At 54.1% G+C, this 17,943-nt stretch overlaps 2 protein-coding genes across 2 annotated transcripts in view; one reads left to right on the forward strand and one right to left on the reverse strand.

The window, feature by feature from the left end:
- NHSL2 (NHS like 2) overlaps positions 1–17,943 on the reverse strand; it is a 56,317-nt gene that overhangs the window by 11,557 nt on the left and 26,817 nt on the right. Inside the window, exons 2-6 of the mRNA XM_064483046.1 lie at positions 9,408–9,563; positions 6,414–6,541; positions 5,911–6,106; positions 3,971–4,102; positions 387–2,714 (exon numbers count right to left, since the gene is read on the reverse strand). Coding sequence (XP_064339116.1) covers positions 387–2,714; positions 3,971–4,102; positions 5,911–6,106; positions 6,414–6,541; positions 9,408–9,563 — 2,940 coding nt within the window. The remainder of the gene's footprint in view (positions 1–386; positions 2,715–3,970; positions 4,103–5,910; positions 6,107–6,413; positions 6,542–9,407; positions 9,564–17,943) is intronic.
- RTL5 (retrotransposon Gag like 5) lies at positions 9,981–14,354 on the forward strand. The gene is made up of 2 exons (XM_031446183.2): positions 9,981–13,328; positions 13,776–14,354. Exon 1 carries the CDS (start codon positions 10,012–10,014, stop codon positions 11,725–11,727), a length of 1,716 nt encoding a protein of 571 aa, XP_031302043.2. The 5' UTR covers positions 9,981–10,011; the 3' UTR covers positions 11,728–13,328; positions 13,776–14,354.

The following is a 17,943-nucleotide window of genomic DNA, read 5'->3' on the forward strand; positions in this document are numbered from 1 at the left end:
TTCAATGCAGCTAGTGAAAAGTGCTATACAGTGAGGTGGAGAGACAGTGTCTAGGGCAGGACATGCCTGCCTGAGGAGGAAGGCGGGCTCCCAAGGTCCTAGGGCGCTAAGACCTATTTTGATTTCCTTAGCTCAGCACTGGGGGTTCCAGGGTAGACCAGCCCAAAGGAGGCCTTGGAGATCCACCCCTGGGTCAGCCCCAATCTCAAAGGCAGTGAGACCTATTTCGAGTCACTCAAACCCTTAAGAGGTGCCCTCTACTGATTTGGTCACCCTGGAATGAGGATCATTATCTGGGGGAGCATTTGTTTCTGTTTCTGGCACTCCGTCCTCACCCTCATCTCTCCTGGGACTGAAAGGAAAAGCCAGCAGACACATATACTAACCCGGAGGGCCTGCCTCCTTTTCATAGTCAGCCTGCACCGTGGAATTCGTCCTCGTACCAGCCAAATGCAGGTGGTCACCACTTGGGAGACACTTGCTATCTTCCTCCAGAGTGATGATGGGGCTGAGAGGCAGCCTTGGTTCGGCCGCATAAACCTCCATTTGAGCTGTGGGTGAGGTGAGAGGCAGGTACAGCACGCTGGGCTTTTTGGGTACAGGCGGTGGAATCTTGCCTTTCTTTTTCTCAGCTTCTTCTTGGCTCTGGAGGCTAATTCTTTCAGGCAGGGCTCTCCCCTTGGGGCCCGCATCCTCCGTACTTCCCTGGGGAGACTGCTGTGTTCCTGAGCAGGAAGCACCAGAGGAACTGGCAAAAGGTGTGAAAACAAGAGATGAGGATGCTGTTGACTCCCCTGGGCTTCTGCCCTCAGGGAAGCTGGGAGACTTTGGCTTCCGTACCACCATGTAGATGTCTTGAGGGAGTGGCCTCGGGTGTTGAATTGAGCTCTTGGGGGTCGTAGCCAAGGTAGGTGAAGTTAGTGGGTACTCCTCATGAACAGATGGTGGCTTGTGGACCAAGCTTGGAGGCCTTCGGGCCAGTGGGGGCTTCTCAGCTATGGGAGGCTTCATCTTTCTCTCTGGCAAGGTGAAGACTTCTGCTCCTGGTTCCTCAGCATAGTCAGGACTCTCGATATCATCTTCCGGCTCAGACTTGCTGACTGACCTCAGGCGAACAGAACGTAAGTCAGACTGAGTAACCATGGGCATGATTGGCTGGTTGGGGCTAGTTTTCTGGGCCAGCTTGGCCCCAAAATTCGTATCTGAGTGATGCCGGCTCACCTTGGTTTTGCTTCGGATGGAGATACTCATCCCAGACAGATCCAGGTTGGTTGAAGTGGTCAATGGTAGGTCAAAGGATAGCCGTGCCTTGGACATTTTCTCCATCGGTGATGTTGGGGGTAGTGATGACTTCCTCTCAGGGACCACTGGGCGCACCCGGACGTTGCCACTTGGAGGGGGCAAGTGACCTAGGGTCAAGGACATGGAGACAGTGGGTGTTGGTGTCTCTGACTGGCTGGAGTATCCACTGGAAGGTGACATCAGCCCAGTGGGCCTTCCCGGGGAGGATACCTCCCTGGCCTCCACCTCGATGGAAAGCTGGGAAGGCGTCGTGGCTCTGGAGGTGGAAGCGGAGGCTAGAGACTCCGAACTGCCCTGAACTTGGGTGCACTCAATGACTGTGGTGCCCGTGGCGGTGCTGGAGCTGGACAAGGATTGGTAGGTGTCACCGGACTTCCAGTCAGTAAGATACCAGTGGTGGGCGAATTGTGTACCTTCTGGGTCTTTGAAGGTTGGCACAGCTGGGTGACCCTGAGCATCTGGGTGGGAGGAGTGAGGTCCTTGGTGTTCCAAGGAGAGGCAAAGGCTCCTGGGCCTCTGGTCCTTGGGGAGCGCTGACCCGCCTTCTGGTAAGAGAACTGGTTCATCTTTGACCAGTGAGACACTGCGAGTTGGAGGGGAAGGCTTCTTCTTGGCCTTCTTGAGTGAGATACTCTTGGACCTCTGCCTCCTGTGCTGAGCCTCCTGCTGAGCACTCAAGGAGGCAATGTTGTCGGCACTGTTACTGCCCTCTGAACTCGTACTGGTGTAAGGCAGGGCACAGGCCTTAGCGGACTTCTGTTCCTCGTCATAGTCCACATCTGTGGTGCCTGCATCTGTGGGCACGGACAGGGACCGCTCCCGGAACCTGCTGGCCCCACCTGGGCCTGTCTCCAGCTTTGAGGGACCCCCAGTCAGAAGGCCAGTCTTGGAGGCTCGTTCTGAGACTTGCCTCCGTTGAGTAAGGTGCTCAGAGTAGCCAGCCGATCCACTGCATCCTGCTGGGTTGTCACGAGTGACAAAGAGGGTAGTGGCCTCCTTAGGAACCAGAGGTGGCAGTGTGTGTAGAGAGACCCAAGAATTCCCAGAGGAAGGATTTTTTCCATTTTCATTGACTTGATTGCTCTGAGTGGCGGCATTCGGAGTCATATAGGTAAAAGCATCTCCCTTCCAGGAAGTGGAGAAGGCTGATTCAGTTGGTCCATTGCAAGAACTGGGGACACTGTATACCATTCCAATGCTCTCCATGCCAGAGGGTTTTGTGCCACCACGTGCCTGGAGAGGCTCTTCTGGATCACTGGCAGGACTTCTTAGTCCTGGCGAGGTGAGATTTGGGAACCGAGCTTCCTGACCAACTGCAACCCTTCCATGAACACCTTCTGGAACTGAATGACTGGGCCTGATGTCTGAGATGGGAGAGCAGGCCACACTGCCAGCGGGACTGTTGCTGTGACCTGGAGGAAGGAAACACAGAACATTAGTGGTGCAGCCAGGGATCCCCCTGCAGCTGTCTCCAAAAAGACGGGAGCACCAAATTATTTTTTGCCAAGAAGCTTTTGCCAACAGCTCGGTCAGAATTCGTTGGTTCTTCCTTTCCATAGATGAGGAGGCTGGGGAAGTTGGGTCCTTGCCCATCAGCACACAGTGAATCACAGGGTGCCCTTGAATTGTCCGGATAGCTGCCAAAGACTTTCCAGCTTTGAGTATTCCTTTCAGATCTGAAGTGGCACGTAGGACTACCTCGGGTTTCTCCTGTGCTTTCACCCCCAGGCTCATGAAACCACCACGGACCTCAGTGTTCACCTCTCCTGAGGTGAGAACGGAGGTTTTCGAACCATTTAAGGACAGGAGTGTGACTTTCCGCTCCAGCAGTGCGTCTGGAGGATGCCACAGCTGGAACTGTCTGAGTTTGGTGGCATCACTGACACCTGTCACTTTTTAGCTCTGTGACGTGAGAAAGTTAGGATAACCTACAGATGTGAGGAAACCATTCAGATATTCAAAATCCCCAAAGATTTTCTCATAGGAACAATTATTACTGTTGATGATGATGATGATGATGATGATGATGATGATGATGATGATGATGATGGTATGACTACTCCTCCTATGATGATTTATAATAACAGCCACCATATGAACATATTATATACCAGGCACGTGGTAGGCAAATTATGTACAATAACTCTAATCTTCATGGCAACTCCAGCTGGTTGGAATGATTATCCCCAATTTACGGGTGAGAAAGCTGAGGTTCAGAGAGGTTATGGAATGTGGCCAAGGCCTCCCAGTTAGTAAGTGGAGAGGCCAGGATTCAAGTCCATCTCTCTCTGATCTGTACTCTTTGAACAGCATTCATTTAATTGCAAGAATGGTTAGGTTCAGATGGTGGTGCTTTGAGGGATGATTTCCCCCTTTATCTATCTGCCTCAATTTGACATACCTAGTTATATTCCACAAATAATAAGAAACAATAACATAATGAATTTATTAGGCTGGGAGACCTGCTCTCCACATTCTGTTGCTGCCCTTGACAAAAAGCCCTTGGTTACCCTTAATTATCATATTGGCTTTTTCAGGACGTCCAAAGTCGGCTCCCTCCTAGATTATTCCTGTTCCCTGTCACCACTTGGCAATACCACTTGGGTGGCAGAAATGGTAAGAGTGAGCAAGGGGAAGGGTCTGGGGGGATCAGCTCTGGTGGGGTCACCTTGGTCTCGCTGGGAATAGTTAGAGAATCCAATAATGGTCCGCCTCCGCCTCAGGGTGGATTTGGGGTTCACAGCTGTCTCTGTGTTAAACAACGAGTGTCGCAAACTTGCATGTTTATCAAACTGCTGTCCTGTAGCCAAAATAAAGACACTTGGGTGCATCCTGGTTTCTGTTGACAGTACAGTGGAAAGAGGTAGAGAGAAGGGATGATGGCAGTAGCAGTGAGTGTGAATAGCATCCAGGCAGGTGACCCTTCTTCCCCACCCCGCCTCCCTGCTGGCTTGGCCCCGGGCACCCACAGCTCCAAAGCATGCATGCTGGCTTTCAGAGGTCCACCCAGGGTCACCTGTGGGTCTCAAGTGGCTGAGAGCCATGGTTTTCAACACTGGCTCCATATCAAAGCAAACTGAGCAGCTTCAGAAACTCTAATAACGACACCCCTCAGAACACTGAAATCTCTGGGACTAGGACCCAGGTAGAAGCAGTTTTCTCAAACTCCCCGGGTGACTGATCATTTAGATGTACAGCCTGGGGTGAGAACCACTGGAGTCAAGAGACAGGTTGAGACTAGATGTTGCTTGATTGCAATCTTTCCTCAGAGAAAGCCTTTATTCGGGCCAATGAAAACAGTGTCTCCAAGAAGCTGCCCCATCTCCCCTCCCATCCAGGAAGCAGTCTGAGAGTCTGCCCTCCAGCCACCTGATCGTATTTGACCAAAGTTTGCCCCTGCGTAGTGATTGAGATCTATTTTTCTTAAAGCATCTGTCAGTCTTTGCTCCTATGGAATTGCTGGGGCAGGGACAGGGACAGGGGCAGGGTGAGGGCAGTGGGGGAAGGTTTGCTGCTTCCCCCACCATCTCTCAATCAGCAGCTGGCTAACCAAACCCTCCCCTCTCAGCCCCATGGCTGCATAGCGATCTCCCCTTCCCAGCAAGTGGCTCTGTGGGCAAAACTCAGGGCCAGCCTCATTGAGAACAAGGTAGAAGGTTCAAAACAAAGCACAGCCTTCACTTTGTAAGTTTCTCCTCTCAGCCTTCAAGTCTCTCAGTACATCTCCCTAGGCTCTGGGCTCTATTTCCTGCCTCTGATTTCCTGAGGTGACACCAGTGGTGCTGGATGACCCCATATCCTGGGAGCATCACCACAGGTGGCCAGAGCTATCCTCATCATCTTTATCAACTTTTTACAGCCTACCACAGGCCAGCGCTGGCTCACAGGGTGCCTCTGGTCCCCTTGGATTGTGAAGCCTTGATTTCATTAGGTCATTGGCCCCTCTCTCCTGAAATGACTGACCCTCCTCCCTTTCCAATTACAGCCGGTAGAGTGGAGAAAATGAATTAATAATGAGCATGGTACAGGGTGCCAAGTGTCTCCAAAGACATAGCCAGCTGAGCTGCGTACATCATTTCTCCCATCCTGAGGTGGTACTGGGTCCCCCTCTGGCCTTACATAAGTGGTGGAGGCCCACTTTGCTAGGAGATTCACTGCTGATTCAAAGTGCCACCATGCCCTGGATCTATGCCTTGAGTCTGATCTTCCCTTTTACACCAGCACGCCGAACCCCTCACTTCCCCTCCAACTCCTATCTGTGTATTCCAAACCAGCTTCAGGCACAGTTTTCTTTCCCCAAACCAAACATAGCCCATAAATTCTAAGTTTCCACAGCTGCTCCAAAGAGCACCCAAGTTCGTAAAGTTCTAGAGTTTTCCGTTAAGAGAGTTTTGTTTGCCATCAAATGGTCTCAGTTAGTGTGGCAGGGCCAGGAGAGGGTGAAGAAAGAGCATGCCTCCGTTCCATGGTGAGAGCCATGACCTTGACAGTGCATGGTGAACCAGCAGCAAAGAAAGTCTCACTCCCTCCCCCAGCACCCGGTGCGTCTGGAGAGGATGATCTGTAGTTGGCATGGAGGGAAGCAGAGATGGTGCTAAGCAACTCTACCGGAGACGTCGATGGGCACAATGTCAGAGTGTGTGCAGCAAGGCTGAAGCCACCGCTTCTCCTCGAGGACAGGCAGTGGGAAGGGGCTGTTCCAGACAGCTTGTTTGTCGGCTGCAGTAGGCAGGCTCAGGGGGGCCTCTGGGGCCCTCACCCCCTGCGTGGTCGTCTCATCTTCACTTAGCTGCCGTTTTGTAGGCTGTTGGGAAAGAAGGTGGTGGGGATGCTGTGCTCCTGACTGGAGACGAGCCGTGTGCACAGGATGGCTGTCTAGGTGGGGTGGTTGGAGGCTTCATCTGGGAGGTGGGAAAGTATGGACCATCTGCCAGGCCAGACACCCGCTGTGCAGGGCCCATCTTGGAGGGGCCTCAGGGTAGCCCTGCTGGTGAGCAGAGGTGAGCAGCTGCTTCCAAGGGGGCAGTGTGAGCAGTTCCAGGTCCCCCATCAGTGGGTGCGGGGCAAACTCTGCATGCTGGCTCTCCCAGGTCAGGGAAGAGGCAACTCACCATCAAGACAAACTCCAGACGCCTGGCAGACTGGGGCCTTGGGCTGGGGGTGGGCTCAGGGGCCTCATCAGCAGAACGGAAGGTCTGCCCCAGAAGTCTGGCCTCCGAATACTGTTCCTCATATTCTTCTGAAAAACAGCACAGTGGATACACACTCTAGGGAGCCATGGCCAAGCGCCGGGCTGGGGAAGGACCACGAGCTGGGGCTCCTGCTCTAGCTGCCAGGCCTGACTTGCATTGTTTCTTTAGGATAGTTCCAGGTGTCCGAGCCTATGGATACAGAAATGGAAAACTGCCTACTTCCTACGAGGGCCCCGGGAGATAAAAGGGTCAATGTATGTGAGTTGTGCTGGTTTGGGGGCCAAGCCTTTGTCTCCGTGGCCCCTGCCTTAAGTGCTTAACTCCAGGAAGAGGCTCCGAGTGCAGACACCTTTTGCTACTTTCAGCTGCAAGGTCCTGTCTTTGCAGCCCTGCAGCTCTTCAGATTTTCTGCAACCCTACCCAGGAAATGACCTGTGTCAAGCATGAAGAAATCGGTGTTGGGAAGTCCAAGGTGGAGCACTCCCTTGGATGCTGGGAACTCTTACTTGAGCCTTCGAGGGCCCAGTTCCTGGCACCTATAGTCCCATTGTGTGGTGGGGAGGTATTAGGTCCAGGGGGGGCTGAGGTGAAGGAGAGTGAAGCCAGCAGTAGTGGCAGAGAAGGAAGGAGTTCAGGGGCATCGTCGGGGAGTAAGAAGGATGCGTAAGATTTGAATGGATTTCACTGATGTGATGAATTCGATGAGTAAATGAAGAAAGCCAGAGTAAAGACCCAACTGTCAGGGCTCTGCATATTTGAACAAAGACTTGAAGAATCATAGAAACTCAGGGTCAGGAGGGGCCTCAAGGATTCTCTGGTCCAATTCCCCATGCTGAGCTCTGGCTTCCTCCTTGGCAGCCCTTCCAGGTGTTTCTTCAGCCTTGGCACACCCCTTGCAGAGAGGGGAACAGCCTTTCTCCCAAGGCAGCTCATTCCATCCAAGGTCAGTTGAGGCTGTCAGGCATGTCATGAAAGTTCTTTCTTATCTTGAAGTGAAATCTGCCTCCCTCTAGGTTTCCACCCATCCATCCTAATTCTGCCCAGGGTGGCCACACAGAGTACACGGACTCTTTGTTTCCACATGGCATCTCCTCTCTTATCTGAACACAATGCTCATGGTGTCCCTTGGAACCTTGCTTCTCTAAACTCGCTGCTGCCCTGGCAGTGAGGTGGGGGTCGTGGCTGTTGTCCAGTTGGGTGGCCCATCTGCAGTTTTCTATTCTCCATCAGCATTAGCCCTTGTCGGTATGGATGAACGACAGCTGACAAGACCACTTTTCACTTTGAATGTTCACTCAACACATGGCTACTGAGTACCTCTTGGGGATCCAGACCTGTGCCAGGAAACCCGAGAATAGTAAGAGATGTGATTATCTACATTGAGAAGCCCAGTCTGGTTAAGTGGACAAAATATATACTGGGACTAGTGGATGAATGAATAAATGAATGGAGAAATGAATGAAAAAGCAGTTCAGAACCATACAAGTCCTCTTTAGCTGGATGGTACAAAGGGCCTCGTATGAGGGCTTATGGAGGGAACGGTGCAAAATGCAGAACTGGTGTTCAGGGTCTTTTTGGACATGGCAAGAACAGAACTTGTAAGAAAACATAAGGATTAAGTGGGGAAGAGGGAAGAAGGGCTTCCAGGCTTGGAAAAGAGTCCTGGATGGGACAGCGAGGGCCTGGAGGGTGTAAGGAGCTTGTCACTAGCACTGGGGTTTTATTTGTATTATTTTCTTGAGCTCTAACTTACCTACCATAAAGTGCACAAATCTTAAATGTGCAAGGTCAGTGAATTTTGACATATGCCTGCCCCTGGTAACCACCATCCAGCTATTTGCACTACCCCAGCAGTCTCTCTCATAACACTTGAGTTTTAGTCCTCTCACCACTTACATTGGATAAGTCCCTCTGGTTAGTGTTTATGTTTTTAACATTGTAAGGTCCTACATTATTATCAGGGACCACATTATTTTTTCTTTTTCCATTAACTTTAATATTGTGCCTCGATCAGCCTATGTTCCAAAGGACATGTACTGGGAGTTGATGTGGCATCTTAACAGGGGGTCTCCAGCTGCAAGAGACTCTTGCTAAGCAGTTGACATACACTCTCTTTGCAATTCTCACAAAATCATGCCATGTGGGGAATCGAAATCCCCATAGTAAAGATGACTGACTAATCTGCAGCTCAGAGAGGTTAGGTAATCTGTGTAATGTCACACAGCTAGTTAGATGTGGGATTCAAATTAGATTCTGGCTCTCTCTGATTTCAAAGTCTAGGCATTCTCACTTCTGCCTGGCATGTAGTCTGACTGCTTAGGCATTATGGCTGGGCTGTTCCTCCTGGGTTGTGTGGACCCAACTTTGTATACAATGTGCTCATGGGTATACTCCAGAAACACTGGGTTGGGAATTGGGGATGAGGTGAGCTCCGGGTACTGTGTATTGGGCTTACTCTGGTGAGGCAGGAGCCACCCAGGAGATACGTGGACAAGGTTATTCCTGCAGATGCCTTTGTCTTTGGGCGCCAGGATTCCACAGGCATGGATGATGTGGCAAGAGAAGGCCTGAGGGTATGTGGACCCACATTGTCGGAGTCTTTGATCCAGCTCTCTTTGTAAATGGCCTGACCCATGGCCCTGCCTTGGCCTCTGTCCCTTTCCCCTAGAGAATAAACTGAAAAAAAAAAGGGGGGGGGGGAGGAGGAAGGGAGGTGTAAACAGCTTGTAGAAACAGAGCCTTTTAGAGTCAGTAGTCTGGAAGGTGAAAGTGTATGTTTTGTTTTTTAATAGGTTTTTCCACTGTTCTCTGTTTTCCTCTGGCGAGTCCCTGTCCGCTTCCTTCGTCGCCTCCCTCCAGCCGATGCGCATCTGGCCCGTGGGCTCCGGCCGCAGCCCCCCTCCCTCTCAGTACCTTGCAACAGGCTCTGAAGATTGAGCTGCGCCTCGCGAAGCAGCTCCTCTACACTCGGGGGCCTGCCCGAGGAGAGGAACACGTTCACTGGCTGTCGCCATGACGACCTCGAGTGGGCAGTCGCTGTCGCATTTTCCCGACCCGAGTTAGCTGCAGCTAGGGAAGGAGAGAGGCAGTGAGAGGCGCCGGCGGGGGGGCGGCGCGCGGCGGCCAGTGGGCGCCCGCGGTTCCCCGGGACCCGCCCCGGCCGGGGGTGGGGGGGCGGCGCGGGCCGCGCTTAAAAGGCGGGGACGCGCCAGCCGCAAGATTTTTCCTCGACAGATCCTGCCGCAGTCCGCTCCCTCCCGCGCCGCCAGCCTCCGCCCGCCCACCCGCCCGATCGCCGCCTCGCCGCCTCCGAGCTCCCGCCACCGCCCGCCCTCTCTGCTCCCCGGGACGAGGTAACGCGCCCCCGGCCGGGCCCCCCCCCCCGGCCCTCCGCGCTCGCCCGGGTGGGTGTGGCTCGGCCTCTCGCGCGCGCCCCGCCGCCGCACCCCGCTCCTCTCGCGGCCCGCGGCTCCCCATCCCGCCCCCGCCCGCAGCCCCAGGCCCCCAGCCAGTCCCGATGTCCGAGGCAGCCGGGAATCTCAATAGCCTCCGGATGGCGAACGTGGCCCTGCGGGAAGAATTAAATGCCCTTCGCGGGGAGAACGCCAATTTGGGCCTTCAGCTCGGCAGAGCCCTGGCCGAGGTCAATTCCTTGCGGGGCAACGTCTCGAGCTACATGCGCTGGCCAGGGCCCGTGGTGCCCGTCCTTGCCGAGGAGAACTTTGAGTTCCCGCTCAGTGAGATCGACGCCGTTCCCGAGGGAGAACTGCCCTTCCTGTGCTGGCCTCCCCCGCGCGCCGAACCCGAGTACGCCCCGGACGAACTGTTGATTAGCGTGATCCAGGATTGCGGCACCTCCAGCGGGTCCGCCGACCCGCCCCCGCTGCCCGGCCCACCCCCGCCGGCGCTGCCCCCGCCCCCGGCCAAGGAGCTGCCCCCGCTGCCCCCGCAGCCTTCTCTGCCGCCGCTGGAGCGGCCCGAGATAGAGCCCTTTTCGGGCGACCCAGTCTACCTGGCTGAATTTCTGATGCAGCTAGAGACTTTCATAGCCGACCATGAGGATCATTTCCCCGGGGGCGCTGAGCGGGTGGCCTTTCTGATCTCCTTTTTCACCGGTGAAGCCAAAGACTGGGCCGTCTCGGTCACCCAGGAGGGAAGCCCCCTGCATGCCAACTTCCCGCGCTTCCTGGATGAAATCCGTAAGGAATTCTGTGGCCCCATCCCCCCAAGTGTGGCCAAAAAGGCCATCCGCAAGCTCAAGCAGGGTGACTGTACCCTGGGCAGCTATGCAGATGCTTTTCAGTTCCTGGCTCAATTCTTGTCTTGGGATGACTGCCGCCTTCAAAACCAATTCCTCAAAGGCCTTTCAGAATTCTTCCGCAAGGAGCTCTTATGGTCAACTGAAATGGCCGACCTGGACGAGCTGATTCTTGAATGCGTGGAGATAGAAAGAAAAGTGCGTGTCCCCAAGCCGATCCCCCTCCCTGGGGTTCGCAATATCTTCTTCCCTTTTGCAGCAGACCCTAACCTCGAAGGTGAAGAAGGCGAAGAGTGCCACAGTGGGGATGAAGATGAAGAGACGCGCAGGCGCAGGCTTCACGACAAGGACCAGCGGAGGCGCGTGAGAGCTATTCAGCAAGAGACCAGGGAGGAGGAGGAGAAGAGGAAGAAGGAGGAAGAGATGAGGAAGAAGCAGCTGAAACAGAAAGGTGAGAAGGACGAGGAGGAGGAGGAGGAAGAAGAGGAGGAGGAGGAGGAAGAGGAGGAAGGAGAGGAGGAGATGAGGGAGAAGAAGGAGGAGGAAGATCAGAATAAGGAGGAGGAAGAAGAGGAAGATGAGAGCGGCCGCCAGGAACCGGAGCAGGAGCCAGAGCAGGAGCCAGAGCAGGAGCAAGAGACGGAGGACGAGACCCAAGACGACGACCTGGATGAGCTGATGGAGATGGAGCCCACATATGCCAACGCTTCGTCCCAGACTTCCGGCTACTATCATGAAAATTTCCTAGATGTGTCGCCTCCCATCGTACAGCCCAGCAGACGGAGGAACCAGAATCGAGTCCCACTTCTGGAGGGCCTTCCAGGGACGAATTCGCCCTTCTACAGTTCGCCGCCACTGATTCGCCGCGCAGGTCGCCTGGGGCAACGCCAAATTCGTAGACGGCCCCCTGTGCTCTTCCGCCTCACTCCGAGACAGGGGGGCCACCGGGCTGCACGGGGCCGCATTCGCGTGTGAGCCCTGGGGCGAGCCGGCCCCCCCGGAACACACCCTTCTACTGCGTCCCCTGCCCCTGCTATCGCTGCCACACCTGCCCCATTCACAGACCAGTACTTAAGGGAGATCCAGACCTGCAGAACCCGAAGAAGAGCTGTAGAACTCCAGAGCTTCCTGTGACCGAGACCAGGGAGTGACACGTGCCTGGCCGAGGCCACCTGAGAAAGGAGGGCTCGGCAATCGCTGTCCTCTCGGTGTGCACGCTGCTCAGTCCTGCCACGAGCTGGAGAGCAGGTTTCTGGGCCTGTTACCGTCCATGGACTGGTCACCCTCTTGTATTTCCCCTCTAGTTGTCCCCAGCCCTCACTTCTGCGTTTATTCACTCTATGTTCTCCAGTTTAATCCTCTGACTGGCTCACCAGGACTTCACCCAATGCCTCACTGATCTGCCCCAATGAATGAAAGGACAGGCTCCACTGAACTCCTAAAGCCACTGAGGCCACTTCCTGGGTATAATCGGCAGAGAGTGGGATGCTACAAGAAACATGCCTGGAAGCCTGCACTTGCTTCCTGTCACACCTCCAGCAGAAGGGCCCCATAGAGGCCCCTGCATCTAGCCCAGTGAGAAGACGCGAAACCATGTGTCCCATGGACCACCTGGCTGAGACCTGTTCTTGACTGACAGAGCAAGCTGGTTCTACCTTCTCACAGATGACTGGCCCAGGGCCTCAGAGCTCTCCAGATGTGGGACCCTCTCCTCTCCTGACACTGCCCTCCTGGGCATCCTCAGTGGACAGAGCCCGATGTTCCAGGCCCTCCCCCTTTCCTTGATCTTGCTTAAAGGGTAGGCGTAGGGTGGGGGAGGAGGAGGAGAAGCAGCAGTACCATCACAGTGTGACCTTGGGAGGAGTGACTCTTTCCTTAGGGATGGTGGTCTCCTCCCCCGGCCAGGCCTTGGACTGCAGTCTCCAGCCAAAGGCCTTGGCAGAGATTTGCTGTCCTTGGGGTTCTGGAGGAAGCCTAATTGGCTTTTCCAAAGAGAGAGAGGCCTGAGGCCTGCTCTTTAACTCCAAATTAAAGGACTCAGTTCTGAGAGGAGAGAGGAAGGGTCTCTCTACAGACTGTACCCATTGCGGTCTCACAGGATGTACTGGCATCTCACGCAGGGCCCGCCAGGGCCTGGTGCTGGGCATGGAGTATATGGTGAGGCTTAAGAGGTTGACTGCCTAGTAGTAACTCCTGGGACTTCTGGGTACTAACTCAGCGGCCCTTGTAGAGACTTACTGCTTGCCTGGGGTACAGAAAACACTGCTTCGGCAGTGGAGTACACACTATGTCACTCTGGCCACAGAATGCCAGCCAGATGCACTGCTGGCCTGAACTGCCCTCCATACTGGGCTTCCTGCATGGGACCCGGCAGCTGGGCAAGTGCAGCCAAAGTGTCTGTGGCCAGAGAGAGGAAAACATAGTAAACTAAGCCTCTGCTCCTCACCGGAGTCTGACAGATAATCTCAGCCCAGCCTTAGGATTCTGAGCCCAGAGGCAAGAGGATGGAGCTGGAGGAAGAGGAGGAACCCAGTCCTCCGCTGGTTTCTGGTGAGGTCTCTATTCATCGATGGGAGGTAAGAAGCCCTTTCGCTGCTCACACACACATTTCTCCAGCCTAGGGAATTGCTGGAGCCGGGCCTTTAACCTGTTGCTCCCTTCTAAAAAGGCTACTGCCCCTCCTCCAAAGAGAAAAGTAATACCTAATCTATTCTAAACATTTGGCAAAGAGAAGACTGTAAGGGCCAACCCACCCCACAGACATTCACAATCCCACTGCACAGACGCCCACACAGTTAACACTTTGCTGCCTTTCTTTCTCGGCTGTTCTCACCATGTCTCTTCAGAGCTGAGATCATCCTGCAAGATCCTGATCAGCAGGATTTAAAATGGCTGCCCCCTCTGCAGTCACGCATACCGAATAACTGATTGAACAGTCTCCTAATTTGTCGGACAGGTTGATTGCCTGGTTGCCCCCATCCCTACTCGTGTGGGAGGAAATAACCCTGTTGTTTGTTTTTCAGCTGTTTCCTCAGGAGAGAGTTCCAGAAGGGGAAGCGCTTATTCTCTGAGGCGACGGAGCCTGTTTGCTGATGGTCAACACGCTGGCCCTGCTGCCCACGTCCCTGCCGGAGAAGTGCAGAGGCAAGGTGCCTCGCACCCCCGCCTCCAGGGACCCCTCAGCACAGGCCCTGCCTGTGGCCATGGTGCTTCTCATCCTGAGCCCGTGGAGCCTCAGCTAGGGAAAGAGCAGATGAGCAGTGAGCTGGTTTCTGGCCCTCTGGTGGCAAAGGGGCTGGGGCTTCCCTTTGACCCTCTCCCCCCCTTTCCCAGATCTTCAATATTGTGATGTAACAGCCACAAGAGCTGTAAGAAGGACTATGGGCTCTGGGAAACTTTCTTGGGTTGAAAGAAGTGGGGTGGGGGTGGGGGATGCATGCCGGGGTCTGAAGGCAGTCCAAGAATTTCCAGAGACCCGGGAAGACATCGTTTGAAACGAATGCGTTACTGTGTTCTTGTTGCATTACTGTGTTGTGAAGATAAGAAGTTATTCTGTACGCTAAAGCTTTCTCCTCAATAAAAATATAAAGGGTGTGTAAAAATCGTGTGTCTCTGGGTTATTGAGCAAGCGCAGAAGCCCAGCCGGGAGGCATCAGGTACTTCCCAGGCTCCTTGCCTGAATCACCCCTAGCCTGAAGCCTTGCAGGCCTTCAATGAGGAAACTAAGGCCCGGCAGGCTCAAGCCACCTACCTAGAGTCCTCTGAGTTTGTGGACGGCGAAGTTGTTCAGAGGGAACTAGGCATCTTGGAAAGTAGCGTTAGTTATCCACTAATATAAAGGTATGAATGGCCTAATCCTACCATCCTGTAACAGTTCCCCCCTCCCCCACCCACCACCAAATACACACACACACACACACACACACAGAGAGAGAGAGAGAGAGAGAGAGAGAGAGAGAGAGAGAGAGAGAGAGAACTTTGGAGGGAAGGAGGGAGGCCACGTTGGGGAAGTTGTGGAGGGGCTGGAGGAGGGCGGGGGTGGGGGTGGGGGCTCTTCCACTTCTTGGCACTAGATGGTGCTATGGGACACCAGTGAGTAAGCGGGTGAAGATTTTCAAGCATCCCCAGGACAGTCCACACGGACACCCTCCAAGCAAGATTTCACTGCTCCTCACAGACTGTGGGGTCAGAAGAAACTGAATCTCATTCTGGGATTTGCTCGAGTTTCCCAGCCACGAGTTGGATTTTTCCCTGCCCTGAGACAGTGGGTGGGAACATTTACTGAGCCCCCTACTAGGTACAGGGGCTCTGCCAGGCACTTCACATCCGTTATCTCAGTTCATCTTGCCTTCATTGTAGAGATAAGGAAACTGAGGCTTAGAGAGAAGTCACTGGCCCCAGGTTGACAGCTGGTGAGTGGCTCTGTCACAGCCCAGCAGCTGCCCATAGGTCACCTCCAGGGATGCATCACCCCTCTCTGCCTCCCCTCCAAGGACCTCCTGTCTCCTGGGTCTCTCCTGTCCAGCCCGTCCACCCTCCTGCCCTGCCCACTGTCCAGGCATGTGGTGAGAAGTGACACCCGGCTTTGAAGGTGCACTTGCTTAGCCTCTTTATGGGGAAGAAAGGCAGGCAGGCAGGAAGGGAGGGAGGGAAGGAGGAAACCAGTGTGTTTCTGAGTGTGTACCAGGCACTTTCACCACATTTCATTCCCACCCTTAGGGAGGCAGGTAATGATGTCTTCTCTTAGGCCCGAGGAATCTGAATTTCAGAGGTATTAGGTTCCATGGAGGACTTGGGGCTTTGTGACTCCAAAACCTACACACTCTCAACTCTGATACCCCATGCCATTTCCCAGGAAAGCCCTCCCCCGACGAGTTCAAGCCTCAGCCTGACTGGATTCTGGGTCTTGGCCAGAGCAACCAGGTATGCATCAGGTGCACTGTCCCTGGAGGCTCTGGGAGAACTAGCAACTTCTGCCCGGCAGGGAAGGGCCCTCAGAGTAAGGCAGGCTAGTGGCAGGGCTGAGTTTCATGCTGATGAGAATGCCTGAGTGTGTGGCTGACTGCCCCTTCTGGGGAGGGAAAGGGCTGTGGGGCCCTGAGCGGCATCTGTGATCACTGAGGCTCCCCTTTCTGCTTCAGGGGGTCAGGTAAAGTCCCCAGCACCCCAGGACTTTTACATGCCATTGCAGGTAGGGACAGGCGGGCCCAGATTGTGTGATGGATGGCCCACCAGCCTTGCCCAACCCCGCAGCCAGCAGCCCCATGAATATAGGGAAAAGAGCTCTGGATTCCAGTCTGGCCCTGCCGCTGCCTGGATTTGCGACACTGTATGAGTCCCTTTCCTTCTCAGGCCACAATATCCTCATCCATCTAGTCCTTGGGGCCCAGCACACGGCTGGGTACACAGTAGGATCGCAACCCTAGCATGGTACCTAAACAAATAAGTTAGTGAATGGATGGAGACCTAGAGGCAGTCTGCCAAGGGCATCTGCAGATGAGAGGGAGTTTGGAGGACTAGAGGATCCTCTCCAAAATGGAATGAGAAGCCCCCTCCACATCTCTCTAACCTGGAAGGATGTGTTAAGATGACCTTTATGAGGTGCACATGTGAGATCTTATAGTGACGTTCAGCAAATCATCTGCAGAAGCCCAAGTTGGGAAGACGTGGCTTAGAAGAAACTTGCGAAAAAAAAAAATCTGAACACGAGTTGATGGGGCTCAGAATGAATCAGCAGACTGTGGAGGCTGCCAGACATGCTCATGCCTTCCTGGCAGCTGCGACAGAGCACATGCAGGATCCAGGAGATGGGCAGGTCCCACCTGGGGTCCTGGCTGCCCAAGGGAAGGTGACCAGGTTGCATGCCACAGAAGCCCTTTTGCATGCCAAAAATAAGGCAATTTTTGAATAAAAGAAAGTGGGAAGGAAAGAGTGGGGGCAGTAGAAGAGTGACAAAGATGGTGAGAATCATAAAAACTGTTTCCAAGGGCTGGAGAAAGGCAGAGAAAATCTTGCTGCCTGTGAAGCTGGTCTCACTGTTCCCTTCATTCATTCTGGGAGGAAATTGGCAGCTCAAGGTCACTCGCTCCATTTATAGAGTTCAACTGTGAACTCCAGCGGTTAGACAGCCAGGATCCTTACCCTCCAACCTCCACTCACATCCACACTGGTGGAATCAGAATCTCCAGGAATTTCTATTTCTAAAAAGCTCCCTAGGCAATTCGAATGCCCAGCCCAGCCAGGTGGAGAAAAGAGCGCTTTGGGGACCAACTAGCCCAGGTGACATTTAACAGCCAGTTGGGTTCTGAGCCTTCCCCTAGAGTTCCCTGGAGCAGGAACCAGCCCAGAGATCCTACACTAGCACATAGTAAGTAATCAAGAAATGTTTGTGCAATGACTACCCTCCTCCCCCCACATGCACCATAGTCTGGTGCGAGCTCGCCCCTCCGGGGTACCTGCTCACAATGCACCTCCAGAGAGACAGTATGGGTGCAGAAGTCTGGCCCTGAGAAACCAGGTCCATCAGAGTTGAAGCCTTTACCCTTGACCACCAGAACTGACTCCTGTGGGGCCTCGGCCCCTCCCAGGGGATGAGGACAAGCATTAACAAGGCAAGAGCTTACCCCCGAATGGGGGAAGGGGCTCCACCTCCGGCTAGCAGTTCCTGCATCCTGCCTAGATGAGGGAAAGCTCTGCAGACCACTTCTCCCCCTGGGAGGTCACAGACACAGAAACACAAAGCCCAGGGTTCTTGGTTGCCCTGGTAACAACAGGACCTACTTGGAAGAAAACAGTCTTTGAAAGGCTTAGGAAGGTGCCTATTTCCTTTGACAGAGGGCAGGCTCTGACCTGCTCCTCGCAGCCCCTCTCTCCTTCCTCCTGCCACATCGCGGGGAAGAGCTGGGGCCCCTCACCTCAGCTCCTCTTCTGAGAGGGTGGGGCCAGAAAGTAGGGCCCTGGCTTTTAATTCTGCTCTGACAGTGGGCTGTTAATATAAGAAAGAGGCTGAAACGGAAGGTGTTAGCAGGTGAATTCATGGCGATTGTCCTCTGGTCCAAGGAAGCCTCGCCTGATTGGACCCATACACAACAAAACTTGAGGAGGGCAAGCACCCCCAGCAGCTCCAGTCTTACCTCTTCCTCACCATGTACCCTGGAGATGGAGCTGGAGGGAGGGTCAGAAGTTCTAGAC

Source organism: Camelus dromedarius, chromosome X (assembly GCF_036321535.1).
Source record: "Camelus dromedarius isolate mCamDro1 chromosome X, mCamDro1.pat, whole genome shotgun sequence".
NCBI classification, from domain to species: domain Eukaryota; kingdom Metazoa; phylum Chordata; class Mammalia; order Artiodactyla; family Camelidae; genus Camelus; species Camelus dromedarius.

Coding starts and splice junctions, on each gene's coding strand:
- RTL5 (XM_031446183.2), top strand. CDS start 10,012: ATGTCCGAGGCAGCCGGGAATCTCAATAGCCTCCGGATGGCGAACGTG.